Source organism: Nomascus leucogenys, unplaced genomic scaffold (assembly GCF_006542625.1).
Source record: "Nomascus leucogenys isolate Asia unplaced genomic scaffold, Asia_NLE_v1 Super-Scaffold_241, whole genome shotgun sequence".
Classification (NCBI taxonomy): domain Eukaryota; kingdom Metazoa; phylum Chordata; class Mammalia; order Primates; family Hylobatidae; genus Nomascus; species Nomascus leucogenys.
The window spans coordinates 2,891,946-2,909,480 of NW_022095767.1; the positions used below are offsets into that span (position 1 = coordinate 2,891,946).

General features: G+C 48.4%; 1 protein-coding gene across 1 annotated transcript; it reads right to left on the reverse strand.

Moving 5' to 3' along the window:
* Window positions 1-9,119: 9,119 nt before the first annotated feature.
* On the reverse strand, window positions 9,120-13,588 carry LOC100584814 (CD209 antigen-like protein 2). The gene is made up of 7 exons (XM_030807832.1): window positions 13,543-13,588; window positions 13,338-13,424; window positions 12,529-12,612; window positions 12,096-12,182; window positions 11,518-11,669; window positions 10,688-10,800; window positions 9,120-9,321 (listed from the first exon to the last, which is right to left on the reverse strand). The coding sequence occupies exons 1-7, from the start codon at window positions 13,586-13,588 to the stop codon at window positions 9,120-9,122; spliced, it is 771 nt and encodes a 256-aa protein (XP_030663692.1).
* Between the last annotated feature and the right edge of the window lie 3,947 nt (window positions 13,589-17,535).

Sequence of the window (17,535 nt, forward strand, 5' to 3'; positions counted from 1 at the left end):
TGTGAGAAGCATATTTAGTAAAATCAAGAACACGATAAAGATGCCCCTCTTGCTATTTTGTCGATGCAATAAGGAAATATAAAGAATTAAGACCTGTAAATATTGGAAAGGATGAGTCAAAGCTGACAATTTTTGGAAGCCGCGATCTTGTATCTAGGAAGTTCTAGGGACTTCTGGACTAATTAAAGATCTTGGCCGGGCGCAGTGGCTCACGCCTGTAATCCCAGCACTTTGGGAGGCTGAGGCGGGCAGATCATGAGGTCAGGAGATCAAGACCATCCTGGCTAACACGGTGAAACCCCGTCTCTACTAAAAATACAAAAAAAAAAAAAAAAAGTAGCCGGGCGTGGTTGTGGGCGCCTGTAGTCCCAGCTGCTGGGGAGGCTGAGGCAGGAGAATGGAGTGAACCTGGGAGGTGGAGCTTGCAGTGAGCGGAGATCACGCCACTGCACTCCAGCCTGGGCGACAGAGTGAGACTCCATCTCAAAAAAAAAAAAAAAAAAAAAGGAGCAGCTTTCTTACATTGCAGCAGTGAGTATTTGCAAATACAGGAGGAAAGAAAACCCTCTTGGTCTTGCTATGTTGCCCAGGCTTGAACTCCTGAGCTCAAGCGATCCTCCTGCCTCCCAAAGTGCTGGGATTATAGGCATGAGCTACTACAAGAAAAATTCTTGAACATTAAAGAATAATTATAGGAAAAGTATAGATTAAGCCCTTACATGTAGCTAAGATCTAAATAACTAAAGACACAAGGCTGGGAGCTGTGGCTCACACCTGTAATCCCAGCACTTTGGGAGCCAAGGCAGGTGGACTGCTTGAGGTCAGGAGTTCGAGACCAGCCTGGCCAACCTGGTGAAACCCCGTCTCTACTAAAAATACAAAAATTAGCTGGGCGTGGTAGCGGGCGCCTGTAATCGCAGCTACTAGGGAGGCTGAGGCAGGAGAATTGCTTGAACCCGGGAGGCGGAGGTTGCAGTGAGCTGAGATCGCGCCATTGCACTCCAGCCTGGGCGACAGAATGAGACTCTGTCTCAAAAAAAAAAAAAAAAAAAGACACAAAATGAGTTCCCCAAAAGAACACTCAGTATTTTAAAGAGGTTAATTCTTCCAAAATTAAGTTATAAATGTAATGCTGTTGTGAATTCCTATAATTCGTGTTGGGCCCACGCCCGTTTTGAATATGTCTCCCATGTCTCATACCGGAAGCAGGGCTTAGTCCCTCTGGAAACCACTTCTAGCTCACCTCCTCCCAGTTACTCAATGGGACTGATCCAGATATCTGCTTTATCCAACCTGCCCATGGTGACCACCTGCCTGTGGGACAGCTGGACATGCCCTACTGAATTAGCCCTGCAGATGACTCCCCTGACCCTGCAGTTTCTGCAGACTGTGCAGAAACGTTGCAGTGACCACCTCTCAGCCACAGCGAGATCTCCTAGAACCCATGCCTGCTTGCATTAAACCCACCAAATAAATCTCCTCACCAGAAATCTGTTTGGATAAAGTCATGGACCTCAATGAGGGCGTTGGCCCATGGATCTCTCTCTCTTCCCTCTCCCATCCCCCAAGCACTCTCTGACCACCATGCTGTATGTGGCCACCGGATATGCCATGTACCCTCCAGGTTCTGTAAGTAATAAAATCTTTATTTCCATTTTCTGTCTCTCTTGATAACTGAAGAGGTGCCCTCCATCCAAAAGATCCTAAATTAAAACAAATGCCACCCTATAAAAATCCTAAATCGATTTTCTTTTTTCCTTGACACAGAGTCTCGCCCTGTTATCCAGGCTGGAGTGCAGTGGCGTAATCTCGGCTCACTGCAACCTCTGCCTCCGGGTTCAACTGATTCTCCTGCCTCAGCCTCCCGAGTAGCTGGGATTATAGGCGCATGCCACCACACCTGGCTAGTTTTTGTATTTTTAGTAGAGATGAGGTTTCACCATGTTGGCCAGGCTGGTCTTGAACCTGGCCTCAAGTGATCCACCTGCCTCAGCCTCTCAAAGTGTTGGGATTACAGGCGTGAGCCACCATGCTCGGCCTAAATAGATTTTTTGATAGAGTTTTCTTATTATGGTAAAATATGCATAACATGAAATCTATCATTGCAACCTCTTTTTTTTTTTTTTTTTTTTGAGATGGAGTCTTCCTCTGTCACCCAGGCTGGAGTGCAGTGGTGTAATCTAGGCCCACTGCAACCCCCACCTCCTGGGTTCAAGCGATTCTCCTGCCTCAGCCTCCCAAGTAGCTGGGATTACAGGTGCACACCACCACGCCCGGCTAATTTTTGTATTTTTAGTAGAGACAGGATTTCACCATGTTGGCCAGGCTGGTCTCGAACTCCTGACCTCAAGTGATCTGCCTGCCTCAGCCTCCCAACATTGTAACCACTTTTAAGTGTGTGATTCAGTCACTTCAGTACATTCACATTATTGGGCAACCACCACCACCAAGTTTCTCCACCTTTTTTCACCTTCCCAAACTAAATCTCTGACTGCATGAAACACTAATTCCCTATTCCCTTCCCTTCCTAGCCCCTGGTAATCACCATTCTGCTTTCTTTCGCTATGAATTTATCTGGATACCTCATATAAGAAGAATCCTAAAGAGTGGAATCCTAAATAGGCTTTTGAGTCTTTTTCAAAAAAAAATTTTTGGTTTTTTTTTTTTGAGATAGAGTCTTGCTCTGTTGCCCAGGCTGGAGTGCAGTGGCGCCATCTCAGCTCACTGCAACCTCCACCTCCCAGGTTCAAGTGATTCTCGTGCCTCAGCCTCCTGAGTAACTGGGATTACAGGCACCCATCACCTCGCCCAGCTAATTTTTGTATTTTTAGTAGAGACGGGGTTTCACCGTGTTACCCAGAAGCATCTCGATCTCCTGACCTCATGATCTGCCAGCCTTGGCCTCCCAAAGTGCTGGGATAGCAGGTGTGAGCCACCGCACCCGGCCCAAACTTTTTACTTTGCAATAGTTTTAGATTTACAGATGAGTTGGGAGGCCGAGGCGGGCGGATCACGAGGTCAGGAGATCGAGACCATCCTGGCTAACATGGTGAAACTCCGTCTCTACTAAAAATACAAAAAATTAGCCGGGCGAGGTGGCGGGCGCCTGTAGTCCCAGCTACGCGGGAGGCTGAGGCAGGAGAATGGCGTGAACCCCGGGGGACGGAGCCTGCAGTGAGCCAAGATCGAGCCACTGCACTCCAGCCTGGGCGACAGCGAGACTCCGTCTCAAAATAAATAAATAAATAAATAAATAAATAAATAAATAAATAAATAAATAAAGATTTACAGATGAGTTGCAAAGATAGCACAGAGCCTTCTCTATATTCTTTGCTCAGCTTCCTTTAATGTGAACATCTTGCATTATCGTCGAACATTTGTCAAAATGAAGAAATTAATATTGGAACTGTGAACCCGGGAAATCTGAGACAGGTCTCAGTTAATTTAGGAAGTTTGTTTTGCCAAGGTTTAGGACACATGCCCGTGGCACAGCCTCTGGTGGTCCTGAGGACAGGTGCCCAAGGCAGTCAGAGCAGTTTGGTTTTATACATTTTAGGGAGATATGAGACATCAGTCAACATATAAGATGAACATTGGTTCAGTCTGGAAAGGCGGGATAACTCGAAGCAGGGAGGGAGCCACCTTTTTTTTTTGAGACAGAGTCTCGCTCTGTCACCCAGACTGGAGTGCAGCGGCGCAATCTCTGCTCACCGCAACCTCCGCCTCCCAAGTTCAAGCAGTTCTCCTGCCTCAGCCTCCTAAGTAGCTGGGATTACAGGCATGCGCCACCAGGCCCGGCTAATTTTGTATTTTTAGTAGAGACAGGGTTTCTCCTTGTTGGTCAGGCTGGTCTTGAACACCTGACCTCAGGTGATTCGCCTGCCTTGGCTTCCCAAAGTGCTGGGATTACAGGCGTGAGCCATTGCGCCCAGCCTATGCTGCACTTCTTTTGCTGTGTGTTCCTTGTTTAAATTCTTTTAAACCAAGAAGGCAAGAACCGAAGTCTCACAACGGCCGTCAACAATATCAGCCATCACGCCTCCCGCAACTCTTCTAAACGATAGCAGGTTTCAGATCTCCGCTGTCTTTCATGACGTTGACAGATTAGAAGAGTATCAATCAGGCAATGTGTTGAAGGGGGCATGGTTTGGGTTTTTCTAGTTTTTTTTTTTTTTTTTTGAGACAGAGTTTCACTCTGCCGCCAAGGCTGGAGTGCAGCCGTGCGATCTCGGTTCACTGCAGCCTCCGCCCCCTGGGTTCAAGCAATTCTCCTGCCTCAGCTTCCCAAGTAGCTGGGACTACAGGTGCTCACCACCAAGCCTGGCTGATTTTTTGTATTTTTAATAGAGACAGGGTTTCACCACGTTGACTGGGCTGGTCTCGAACTCCTGACCTCAGGTGATCTGTTCACGTCAGCCTCCCAAAGTTCTGAGATTACAGGCATGAGCCACTGCGCCTGGCCTTTTCTAGTGCTTGCTGATGATTCTAGCGTTTGCTGAGGTTGTTAGTTTGCAGTTAAGAATGTAACAAAGGTGAAGAGCCCTCTTCTAATCACATCCTATGGGGGGCAGAGTATCATGGCCACATGAATGTGCCTGATCACTGGCGATGCTAACCTTGGTTAAGGCGGTATCTACCAGGTTTCTCCACTATGGAGTCACTATTTTGCCTTTCCATACTCTCTTTCATGCATCCTCAGTGGGGTTGATACTGCTCCCAAGGGGAAGAAAACTGATTCTTTGAGGGGCAAAAAAATCTTAGATCATAATGTCTTCGTGCCCTCCAGAACTCAGCCCTACTGAACAAAATATTATTCCTTAATATTTAATTTGGGAGAGGATTAGGATATTATTTCTTCTTCTTCTTCTTCTTCTTCTCCTTCTCCTTCTCCTTCTCCTTCTCCTTCTCCTTCTCCTTCTCCTTCTCCTTCTCCTTCTCCTTCTTCTTCTTCTTCTTCTTTTGAGACAGGGTCTCACTCTGTTCCCCAGGCTGAAGCACAGTGGTGCAATCTTGGCTCGCAGCAACCTCTGCCACCCAGGCTCAAGCAATCATCCCACTTCAGGTCCCATGTAGCTGGGACTACAGGCATGAGCCACCACACTCGGCTAATATTTGTAGAGATGGGGTTTTGCTACATTGCCCAGGTTGGTCTCGAACTCCTGGACTCAAGTTGTCTGCCGTCTCGGCCTCCCAAAGTGCTGGGATTACAGGCAAGAGCCACCGAGCCTGGCCTTTTGAGGCTAATTAGAGAAAATGTCTGTACAGGCTACTTGGTATTGCTCTAATCCTTCGAAGTGAGTCAACTAAGTCCAGCCCCACTTTAGGGGAGTAGAATTAGGCTCCACCTCCAAGAAGTACTTAAATATGTGGCTCAAGCCTGTAATCCCAGCACTTTGGGAGGCCAAGGTAGGCGGATCACGAGGTCAGGAGTTTGAGGCCAGCCTGGCCGACATGGTGAAACCCCATCTCTACTAAGAATATAATAATTAGCCAGGCGTGGTGGCACGTGCCTGTAATCCCAGCTCGGGAGGCAGAGGTTGCAGTGAGCCGAGATCGCGCCACTGCACTCCAGCCTGGGCGACAGAGACTTCATTTCAAAAAAAAAAAAAGTGTGAACATATACTAAAACCACCATGGGAATTAATAATATTTAAGGGGGAGGTGCTTTGAGTTATGCCAAACTCCTGTTTCTCTTTCCCATCTCACTTGTTGAATTAAGGCATTCAACTTTAGATCTTGCTGGAAGCAATTATTTATAGGATGTTCTAATGGCAATATCCTATTTCCTTCATTCCTCGTTCACTTATTCATTGGAATCATTCTGCAAGGAAGACCAGACAGATTTTAAAAATAAATACTAGTTTCCAGAGTAGCTCTGGGTTCACAGCAGGCAAAATCGAGGTAAAGTACAGAGAGTTCCCATATTCCTCCTGTCCCCACATAGGCACAACCTCCCTCACTGTCAACACCCCCCACCAGAGTGGTGCATTTATTTACTTATTTATTTAGAGACAGAGTCTCACTCTGTCATCCAGGCTGGAGTGCAGTGGCATGATCTCGGCTCACTGCAACCTCCACCTCCCGGGTTCAAGCGATTCTCCTGCCTCAGCTTCCTGAGTAGCTGGGACTACAGGTGCATGCCACCACGCCCAGCTAATTTTTTTGTATTTATATATTTATTTATTTATTTTAGTAGGGACAGGGTTTCACCGCATTGGCCAGGATGGTCTCGGTCTCCTGACCTCGTGATCCGCCCACTTCGGTCTCCCAAAGTGCTGGGATTACAGGCATGAGCCACCGCGCGCCCGGCCAAGTGGTGCATTTATTACAATTGATGAACTGATATTGACCTGTCATTATTACCTAGAGTCCATAGTTTAGATGGTTCACTCTTGGTGTTCTACATTCTATGGTTTTGGACGAATGTATAATGACATATATTCACCATTACAGTATCAGACATACGGAGTAGGTGCCTAAAAATCCTCAGGCTCTGTCTGCTCACAAATAGATTTTTCAAAATTCTGTTGAAGGATTGCCAAACAGATTTAAAAACAAACCTGACAAGCGGATTATGTGGAATATGATAAAGAGGTTGCAACTAGGGAGAATAACCTCTTGAGGTCAGAGAATGAGAAGTGAGCCAGCTTTTGTTTTCACTGTAGAGCTTAATGTTTCAGTTCCGTGTGCACAAGTGACATTCAAAAAGCAAAAATAAAGATTGAAAGATAGAGTAATTTAAAAATCATCTAAAATATTTCACAAGACTGGCTGAGAAAATTTTGAATAAAGAAGAACCATCACAGGGCAGGGCTTGGTGGCTCATCCCTATAATCTCAGCTTTTTGGGAGGCTGAGGCTGGAGGATCTCTTGAGCCTAGGGGTTCGAGACCAGCCTGGGCAACATACTGAGACCTTGTCTCTACAAAAAAATTTAAAAATCTGCCAGTTGTGGTGGTGCATGCCTCTAGTCCCAGCTACATAGGAGGCTGAGGTGGGAGGATCGCTGGAGCTCGGGAAATTGAGGCTGCAGTGAGCCACCGTGATCACACTACTGCACTGCAGCCTGGGTGAAAAAGTGAGATCGTCACACACACACACCCACCCCCCCACACACCCACACAAAGTGCCATGCCTAGTAGTTATCAAAATATTATAAGTTGGCTTGGGTTTCCTTAGATGCAGAGCTTGAGACAAGGGTTTGGATACAAGTAGTTGATCTGGGAGGAGATTCCAAGAAGCATCAGTAGAGGAGGGGGAAAGTGAAGACAGTCAAGTAGGGAAAGGAAGAAAGCCAATTCAGAGGCATCCGTGAGCTTCTGACCCATGTGGGTGACTGCACTCAGCTCCTCTGGGAGCCTCTGCACTCCAGGGAGATGGTACAGACAAGCTTTACAGTTCCCCTGTCTGTTGAAGGTTGACTCTAAATGAGATGGAATTTAGCCTGCAAGCTGTTTATAAAGGAACGTCCTTGGGGTCAACATTGGTAGAAGGGAGGTGGCATTTGTAGAGTCTTTTTTACACCAAAATATTATCTAATTCCAACACTAGCCACCTGGAGTTAGCACCACATTCCACAAGTTAAAAAGTCCGGTCCCACAGGAATAACCCTATTTCAGATCCCAGGCGCAAAGGGGGTGCCCAGGCCACCCACACTTCCGCCTGCCCAACAAAAATTGGGGGTTCTCACAACTCCTTTCAGTTCCCGTAATTTGCTAGAATGACTCACAGAACTCAGGAAAACATTTTGCTTGTGTTCTTACCGAACTGAATTGGGTCTGTTTACCCATATGCAAAGGAAAACCAAACAACAAAGCACAGATTTTGTAGAGGTAAAAGTTTATTTCAAGGCAGCCAAGCAAGGAGAGAGGAGTCTGGCTCACATCTGTCTCTCTGAGCTGGGAGCTGCTGCAGATTTTACATACAGAGGGTAGTGAGGCGTAACCTCATTGGATCATGTAATGAGGTGATGTGGGAGGCTTGATCTGATTGGATCATACCATGGGATGGTGTCAGAGTGCAATCTGATTGGATCATAGATCACGCCATGTGGTGTCCGCTTAATTCAGTCCCCATTTGTTGGACCGAACACTTAGGTTCTGCCCATGTCTGTTTGCTTGGTTCATCTGGGCATGATTAAGGTATGTAACTTGCAACCTGGGGGTCCATGGCAACTGAAAAATAACTGGCCATGTTATCACACAAAGTTGAACCAGACTGGGCTACTTCTGTGGCTACAATGTTTACCAGTTTATTATAAAGGATACAACTCAGAAACAGCCAAATGGAAGAGATGCATGAAAGAAAAGAGGATGTGGGGGTGGAAGGGGTTGCATCGAGCCTCCATGCCCTCTCTGGGTGCCATTGGTTGACTGGGGGAATTAATTCCCCAGTGCTTCCAGCCTGCAAGATGAGCTCTGGCAACCAGTAAGTCCCCAGTCAAAGGGGTTCAGGGGCTGGTAGACAGAAATGGAGCAGATGGTAGTTTGCACGGATGAGATAAAGCCTCAGGGGACATAGCAGCTACACATGGCAATCCAAATACTCTAATCTCCAAAAGAAAGAGAGAGTAAGTTAATGGAACACACCAAGCCCACCCTCCAAAGGCATTCCACACCAGTTCACTTATAAAGCTCCAAAGATGAACCAGAAACACAAGCTCTACACCAGGGGACCTTGGAGACATCCGAAGAAGGACAGACTGGACCCAGGCCCGTGGGGATGAAGAATTTGACAGAGACCAGGCACAGTGGCTCACGCCTGTAATCCCAGCACTTTGGGAGGCCAAGGACATCAGATTGCCTGAGCTCAGGAGTTCAAGACCAGCCTGGGCAACATAGCAAGACCTTGTCTCTACAAAAAGTGTAAAAATTAGCAGGGCTTGACGCGCACCTGTGGTCCCAGCTACTCAGGAGGCTGAGGTGGGAGAACTGCTTGAGCCCAGAAGGCTGAGGCTGCAATGGGCTGTGATCATGCCACTGCATTCCAGCCTGGGTGACAGAGACCCTATCTCACAAAACAAAACAAAAATAAAGAATCTGATAGAGAACGGTCCCAGAGATTTTGTGAAGGTCCAAGGATGGAGAGAAGGAACCCTGGCTTAAAAGTGCTGAAGTTCCACTACGCTGCATGGGCAGTCGGGGATACAGAGGCTGAAGGGAGAAGCCGCCCTTCATCTCTGGAGCAGGAGGCTGCAGACTTTTTGCAGATCCAGAATTTGGCAGCACTGCATTTGTCGTCGTTCCAGCCATTGCCGTTAAATTCCACACAGTCTTCCTCCCCGATATTGTTAGGCTCTCCTCTGTTCCAATACTGCTTGAAGCTGCAAAGCCCATACGGACCGTGAGCCTCTGCCCCCACCTGCTACATGAGCTGTGTTTCTACCTTCCGAAATCTCGATGCTTTTTCTTTTGAGACGGAGTCTCGCTCTGTCACCCAGGCTGGAGTGCAGTGACGTGATCTCGGCTCACTGCAACCTCCGCCTCCGGGGTTCAAGCGATTCTCCTGCCTCAGCCTCCTGAGTAGCTGGGATTACAGGCGTGTACCACCAGGCCTGGCTAATTTTTGTACTTTGGGTAGAGACGGGGTTTCGCCATGTTGGCCAGGCTGGTCTCGAACTCCTGACCTCAGGTGATCCGCCTGCCTCGGCCTCCCAAAGTGCTGGGATTACAGGCGTGAGCCACCGTCCCTGGCCTCTTGATGCTTTAATATCTGGCCTGCATGTGTATGCTGGGCACGTATTGCTCTGCACACCCCATAGTGTTTGAGTGACATTGTCTTGAGTTCCTGTCTCTCTTGCTGCACCCCGTCCTTGAAAGAACTTCACCTATTGAGGGTGTGATTTTCAAATACAAACCAACCAATCGGGAGTCCACACCCCCAACCACCTGCCTTACTGGGCTCTTGCATTCAAACCCACTATCTTTTTTTTTTTTTTTTGAGACAGAGTCTCACTCTGTCACCCAAGCTGGAGTGCAGTGGCCTGATCTCGGCTCATTGCAACCTCTGCCTCCTGGGTTCAAGTGATTCTCCTGCCTCAGCCTCCCAAGTAGCTGGGACTACAGGTGTGTGCCACCACGCCCGGCTGCTTTTTGTATTTTTAGTAGAAACGGGCTTTCACCATGTTGGCCAGGCTAGTCTTGAACTCCTGGCCTCAGGTGACCCGCCCAAGCCAAGTGTCAGACAGCTAGGGACAGAGCCTACCCCCAGAGCCTGCCGATGTATGATTCATACCTGCCAATCCTAAGCCTCCTTGCCTGGCCCTGTCTGTTCCTTCTCACAGAATCTATAATAAAGGCTCTGGCTGACAGTTCCCCCCTCTCTGTCTCTGGTGCTTCATCTGTTGTGATGTGTCCTCTCTCTAGGGGTCTGTGTATATGAGAAGCTACTCACAATGGCAGGTGTCTCCTGAGCTGGTGGCCTTACTGGACCTCGGACTTCCTATTAATATACTGTATTATAACACACCTCTCCGGTGGCAGGCTCCGCCTGCAGCTCTGCTGGTGGAATTCTAGGCACCTGCCATGCTGTCTGCAGGGGGATATGAAGACCACCTTCCTCAGCTCAGTAAAACCCCCAGATTCTTGGGTCTAGGGTGTCAGGGAGTTGGGGAGGATCCCCAGGGAAAGTTCAAGTCAGAGTTTCACAATTCCAGCCCCAGTGGATAGGGTGCCCCTTCTGAGATCTACCTGGGCGACAGAGGGGAGCCGTCCACCCATTGCCACGTGCCTTCCTGATTTAGGTCTGAAAGTCCCATCCAGGCGAAGCGGTTACTTCTGGAAGACTGCAGCTGTAGGAAGTTCTGGAGGGTAGAGGAGGAGTCAGGAGGGAGCTCTGCTTCCCATTTTCCAGGCTCTGTCTCCCCATCTCTTGGCAGGAAGTTCTGCTTGTAGGCTGACCTACAGCCTTCTGGTGTACTAGGTCCTGAGACCCTCGTGTCTGAGTCCCCCTCACATGTGTATCCCACGGCACATGTGTCCTGACGTGCACACATCCATGCACGGCTGGCCTCTCCTCACACACTCCCACTAATACTGCATGTTTATCCATTTCACATGTACTGTGCATGTCCACACGCATTTACTCATAACTGGGCTTAATGTATTGGAGCCAGATTCATTCCCTAATTGCTGGTCGTGCACATCTCCTTTCAGCTCTGCACTGAGTGACATCACATCGACAGCTTGAAATCAGCCACCATGGGAATATTTACACCAGGGAAATTGGCAAACACGAGACACATCAGGACTTCTTCCCCCAGAGAGCTGGTTGCTAACCTCTTGCAGCATGCCACTGGGGGTTACTTATATTTGATATTTTCCCCAGAGCTTTCACACGTGTTCAGATTTGGTTTGTATCTGCTCTGAGGGTACTTGGGACTCCCTCATTCATATCCTTCTCCTCCCATCTTTTTAAGTGGAGCAAAGCCTCTCTTTTGCAAAATCCTCTCTGAGCACCTCCTCCCCGGTTGGCCAGAAGCCATGCCCTAGGCCAGGACGGGGACCCCCACCAGGTGTACCTGCTCCTCAGCACTTTTGATTACGACGAGCTGGGCCCCCACTTCCTGGCAGGCGGTGATGGAGTCGTGCCAGTCCCGCTGGGAGTTAGACATGAAGTAACAGTTTCCCTGGAAGAATGTCCATTCCCAGGGACAGGGGCGGCACAGGCGTTCTGTTGGGGGAGGCTGGTCAGGGCTGGGCTTAGATTAGGTCGTCCATATTCCTGTATCTGCCCAGCCTTCAAGGTCTTGAGAATCAGGTCCCTTCCTTGACTGTCCACGCTGGGTGGACCATTCCCCTTCCCACTTCCTGAGACCCTCCCCCATCCCCATGAGAACCCGGGAGTTCTGGCCCCATCTCCTCCAGACTAGGAGAAGTCAGGGCTTTAAAGTGCAGAACAGAAGGCAAGAGACTAGCTTGATTGAGTGCCTACTGTGTACCCAGCCCACTGACTACCAAGTGCAATGATCGCAGTTACCCTGTGTTCTCATTTCACAGAGGAGGAAACTGAGGCTCAGAGAGGGTTAGTGACTCAAGCAGAGTCACACCCCGTGGAAACCCTCCCAGGCCCAAGGACCCCTAGTGTCTGGCCACTCACCCACTGCAGCCTTCAGCTGGGACAGCTCCTGGAAGATCTCCTCCTGCTTGGACTGCTCCTGCCTCTGGGAGCTGGGGTTCTTGGAACCTGGGACAAGGAAAGAAATTGAAATTATTAAACACCTGCTCTGTGCCACGCCCTACACTGTGCCCCTAAAGATGTCATTTCTGAGCACCAAAATCTTGTTTAAACCCTTTTGTGGATAAGGAAAACTGACACCCAGAGAAAGCAGCAGGGAATGGACAGGAGAGCCTGTCCTCCCCTCCCCTGCCCTGGAGATGGGAGTGGTCATAGGGAAAGGCCTCTGGAAACCCAAAGGGACAGAAGGCCAGCTATTAGCCCCTCGTTCCTCTTGGACCTGGCCACCCCCAGCTGTGTCTACAGCAGAAGAACCAGGCCTAGGAGGCCAGGACTCTCAGAGCCCGCTGCTGACCTTGGACAAGGATGGCCACCAGGAGCCCAGTGAAGAGTGTGAAGAAGAGGAGCAGCAGCACCAGGGGCGCGTGGCCCAGACACCCTGCAGGAGAAAACATTGCTTGGTTTCAGCATGCCAGTGGCCACGCCTCAGCCTGGCCCAGGGAAAGCCCGGCCCCAGCCCCATCTCCCCACGTGGCAGGAGTCAAGGTCCCAGCCTCCACCTACCCAGGACCTAGGAGTCTAGGAACCCAGTCCTTACTTCCCAGGTCCCAGGAGTGAAGGCCCCAGCCCCCACCTCCCCAGGACCCAGGAACCCAGGACCCAGCCCCCACCTCCTTAGGATGCAGGAGTCCAGGACCCTGCTCCCACCTCCCCAGGATTCAGGAGTCCAGACCCCAGCCTCCACCTCCCTAGGACCCAGGAGTCCAAGCCCCCAGGCCCCACCTCTCCAAGACCCAGGAACCCAGGCCCATAACCCCTATCTCCTCAGGACCCCAAAACCCAGGTCCCAGCCTCCACCTCCTCAAGTCTCAGTAGTCCAGGCCCCAGCCCCAGCCTCCGTAGGACCCAGGAGTCCAGGCTCCAGCCCCCACCACCCCAGGTCCCAGGAGTCTAGGCCTCAGCCCCCACCTCTCTAAGACCCAGCCTCTACTTACTTCCTTATGTCCTAGGAGTCCAGGCCCTAGTCACCAGCTCCCCAGGACCCAGGAACCCAGCCTCCACTTCCCCAGGTTCCAGGAGTCCAGGCTCCAGCCACCTGCTCCCCAGGACCCAAGAGTCTGGGAGGCTCTGTTCCCTCCTCCCTTCCAGCTAACCCTTCTCTACCTGCTAAGCTCTTGTAGCCTCGAGTCTGTCGGAATCCAAAGTTTCTCGGAAAAAAATTCATACCGCTAGTTATCAGCTCTTCCTCTTCTAAATGGATAAACACGAACTCAGAGCCTGGGCAGGCTGAGGCCAGGGCTGGCCATCCCCTTCCCCACCCCAGGATCCCAGAGCACCCCAGGATCCCAGAGCCCCAGCTCAGCCTCACCCCGGAGGCCCAGCGGCTCCGCCCTTGGTTCCTTGTAGTCACTCATATTTCCCCCACTGTCCCTCAATGTCCAGAACTTCTGGGGACCACGATGCTTATTTCCCACCCCGTGATTCTCACTCCCTAAATCTCTTCTTACTGAGGAAGAAAAACAGGAAACTGGGTAGGGACATAACACCCGAAAGGCTAGTGGGAGGGGTCAGAGCATGAGATGGCCCTGAACTTGCAGGAATTTCAAGGAGCTGGTGGGGGATGGTCTGAGGTTGACAGGGAGAAGGATTCGTCCACTCCTTCCATAGCTGAGCTGTGCGATGCTTTTAATGAAATCCAGTAAGCTCTAATGAAAAGTGACTTTGTTATACTCCTCCACCTAGGGCAGCGATGGGCAGGCAGTACCCCTAGTTCCTGGAACCACCAGCCTCCCTGACCCCCAGGCTTTGTTGCTGTGGTCTGCTGATGTCCTCTTTTATGAGAATTTTTGCTGACTTTGGGAGTTGGGGCTGAATCAGAATTGCTTGTTTATTTAATGCCTATGATAGTCAAGCATTTTTCTAGTAAGTTTATAAACTCATTCACTTGAATCTTCCTACCCTATGGTAGATCATATGATTTCCGTTTTGTAGATGGGGGATACTAAAGCATGGTGAGGTTATGTAACTGGCCCAAGGTCACACAGCTGGTAAATGGGACATCTGGGATTTGAACCCAGACAGTCTGCTCAATGACAGTCAAAGACAATTCACCAAAAGACAGTTAAATGGCATCAAGGAGGAAATAAAATATTCATAATGGCTTTGAATTGTTCCCAAATTCCTAAATTTGGTTCTTTCCAAATTGGAACAACCTGTGTGGACACCAGCAGGTGAATAAATATATATATAGATATCTATATATATTTATATATATTATACATATATTATATATTAAATATACATATATTTTATATACATAAATATAATCTATATATATTTATATATCCATATATCTATATCTATATGTATATATCAGAAGTCCTAGCCACAGCAATCAGGCAAAATAAATAAATAAAAGGTATCCACATTGGAAAAGAAGTCAAACTACCTTTCTTCACTGATGACATGATTTTATACATAAAAAATCCTGAAGATTCTACCAAAAGGCTCCTGGAACTGATAAATGGCTTCAGTAAAGTTTCAGGACACAAAATCAATGTACAAAAATCAATAGCATTTCTATATACCAATAACATTCAAGCTGACAGCCAAATCAAGAAAGCAATTTCAGCCAGGCGCGGTGGCTCATGCCTGTAATCCCAGCACTTTGGGAGGCCGAGGTGGGCAGATCACGTGAGGTTAGGAGTTTGAGACCAGCCTGGCCAACATGGTGAAACCACATCTCTACTAAAAACACAAAAATTAGTTGGGCATAGTGGTGCATGCCTCTAATCCCAGCTGCTCGAGAGGCTGAGGCAGGAGAATCACTTGAACCAGGGAGGCGGAAGTTGCAGCGAGCCGAGATCATGCCACTGCATTCCAGCCTGGGTGACAGAGCAAGACTCCATCTTAAGAGAAAAAAAAAAAGGATACAATTCCATTTACAGTAGCCACACACACAAAAATTATCTAGGAATGCATCTAACCATGGAGATGAAGGATCTCTACAAGGAGAACGACTAAACACTGCTGAAAGAAGTCATAGATGGCACAAACAAACGAAGAAACATTCCATGCTTCATACGGTTTGGCTCTGTGTCTCTGCCCAAATCTCACCTGGAATTGAAAGCATTTATGCAGCCAACAGACATATGAAAAAAAGCTCATCATCACTGGTTATTAAAGAAATGCAAATCAAAACCACAATGAGATACCATCTCATGCCAGTTAGAATGGCGATCATTAAAAAGTCAGGAAACAACAGATGCTGGAGAGGATGTGGAGAAATAGGAACACTTTTACACTGTTGGTGGGACTGTAAACTAGTTCAACCATTGTGGAAGTCAGTGTGGTGATTCTTCAAGGATCTAGAACCAGAAATACCATTTGACCCAGCAATCCCATTACTGGGTATATACCCAAAGGATTATAAACCATTCTACTATAAAGACACATGCACACATATGTTTATTGCAGCACTATTCACAATAGCAAAGACTTGGAACCAACCCAAATGCCCATCAATGATAGATTGGATAACAAAAATGTGGCACATATACACCATGGAATACTATACAACCATAAAAAAGAATGAGTTCATGTCCTTTGCAGGGACATGGATGAAGCTGGAAACCATTATTCTCAGCAAACTAACACAGGAACAGAAAACCAAACACCGCATGTTCTCACTCATAAGTAGGAGTTGAACAATGAGAACACATGGACACAGGGAGGGGAACATCACACACCGGGGCCTGTTGGGGTTTGCGGGACAAGGGGAGGGACAGTATTAAGACAAATACCTAATGCATGTGGGGCTTAAAATCTAGATGATGGGTTGATGGGTACAGTAAACCACCATGGCACATGTATACCTATGTAACAAACCTGCACATTCTGCACATGTACCCCAGAACTTAAAGTAAAATAAAAATAAATTTAAAAAAAGAAAGCAAAGGCCAGGCTTGGTGGCTCAGGCCTGTAATCCCAGCACTTTGTGAGGCTGAGGCAGGAGGATTGCTTGAGCCCAAGAGTTCCAGACCAGTCTGGGCAATACAGGGAGATCCCATCTCTACAAAGAATTTTTAAAATTACCTGAGCACGGTGGTGCGTGCCTGAAGTCCCAGCTACTTAGGGGGTTGAGGTGGGAGGATCACTTGGGCACAGGAAGTTGAGGCTGCAAGGACCCCTGACTGTGTCCACTGCATTCCAGCCTGGGTGACAGAGGGAAAGGAAATTCTCACTGAAAAAAAAAAAAAGGAATTGAAAGCAAGGACTGAAAGAGATATTTGTACACTCATGTCCACAGCAACATGATTCACAAGAGCCCAAAGGTGGATGCAATCCGAGTGTCAGTTGACACAGAAATGAATAAACAAAATGTGATATAACCATCCAGTGAAATATTATTCATCCTTTAAAAAGGAAGGACAGTGGCCAGGTGCAGTGGCTCACGTCTGTAATCCCAGCACTTTGGGAGGCCGAGGCAGGTGGATCACGAGGTCAGGAGTTCAAGACCAGCTTGGCCAATATGGCGAAATCCCATCTCTACTAAAAAAATACAAAAATTAGGAGTGGTGGCACACACCTGTAGTCCCAGCTACTTGGGAGGCTGAGGCAGGAGAATCGTTTGAACCTGGGAGGCGGATGTTGCAGTGAGCCAAGATCGCACCACTGCACTCCGGCCTAGGTGACAGAGTGAGACTTCATCTCAAAAAAAAAAAAAAAAGGGGAGGACATTCTGACACATGCGACAACATGATGAACCTTGAGGAAAATATGCTAAGTGAAATAAGCCAGTCATAATAGGGCAAAGGCTGTATGATTCCATTCATACGGGGTCCCTAGAGTCATCAGATTCATACAGACAGAAAGTAGAATGGTGTGTGCCAGGGGCTGGGGAACGGGGAATGGGGAATGGCGAGTCAGTGTTTCCTGGGGACAGAGTTTCACTTGGGAAGATGAAAAAGTTTGCAAGATGAATGGTGGTGATGGTTGCACAACAACGTGAATCTACTTTGTAAAAGAAAAGAAAAGAAAATTTCATAGGCTGGGCACGGTGGCTCACGCCTGTAATCCTAGCACTTTGGGAGGCCAAGGCAGGTGGATCACCTGAAGTCAGGAGTTCGAGACCAGCCTAGCGAATGTGGTGAAACTTTGTCTCTACAAAAAATACAAAAAAATTACCGAGCATGGTGGCGGGTGCCTGTGGTCCCAGCTACTCAGGAGGCTAAGGCAGGAGAACTGCTTGAACCTGGGAGGCAGAGGCTGCAAGGAGCTGAGATCGCACCACTGCCCTCCAGCCTGGGCGACAGAGTGAGACTCTGTCTCAAAAAATAAAAATAAAAATAAAAGTCCTTTG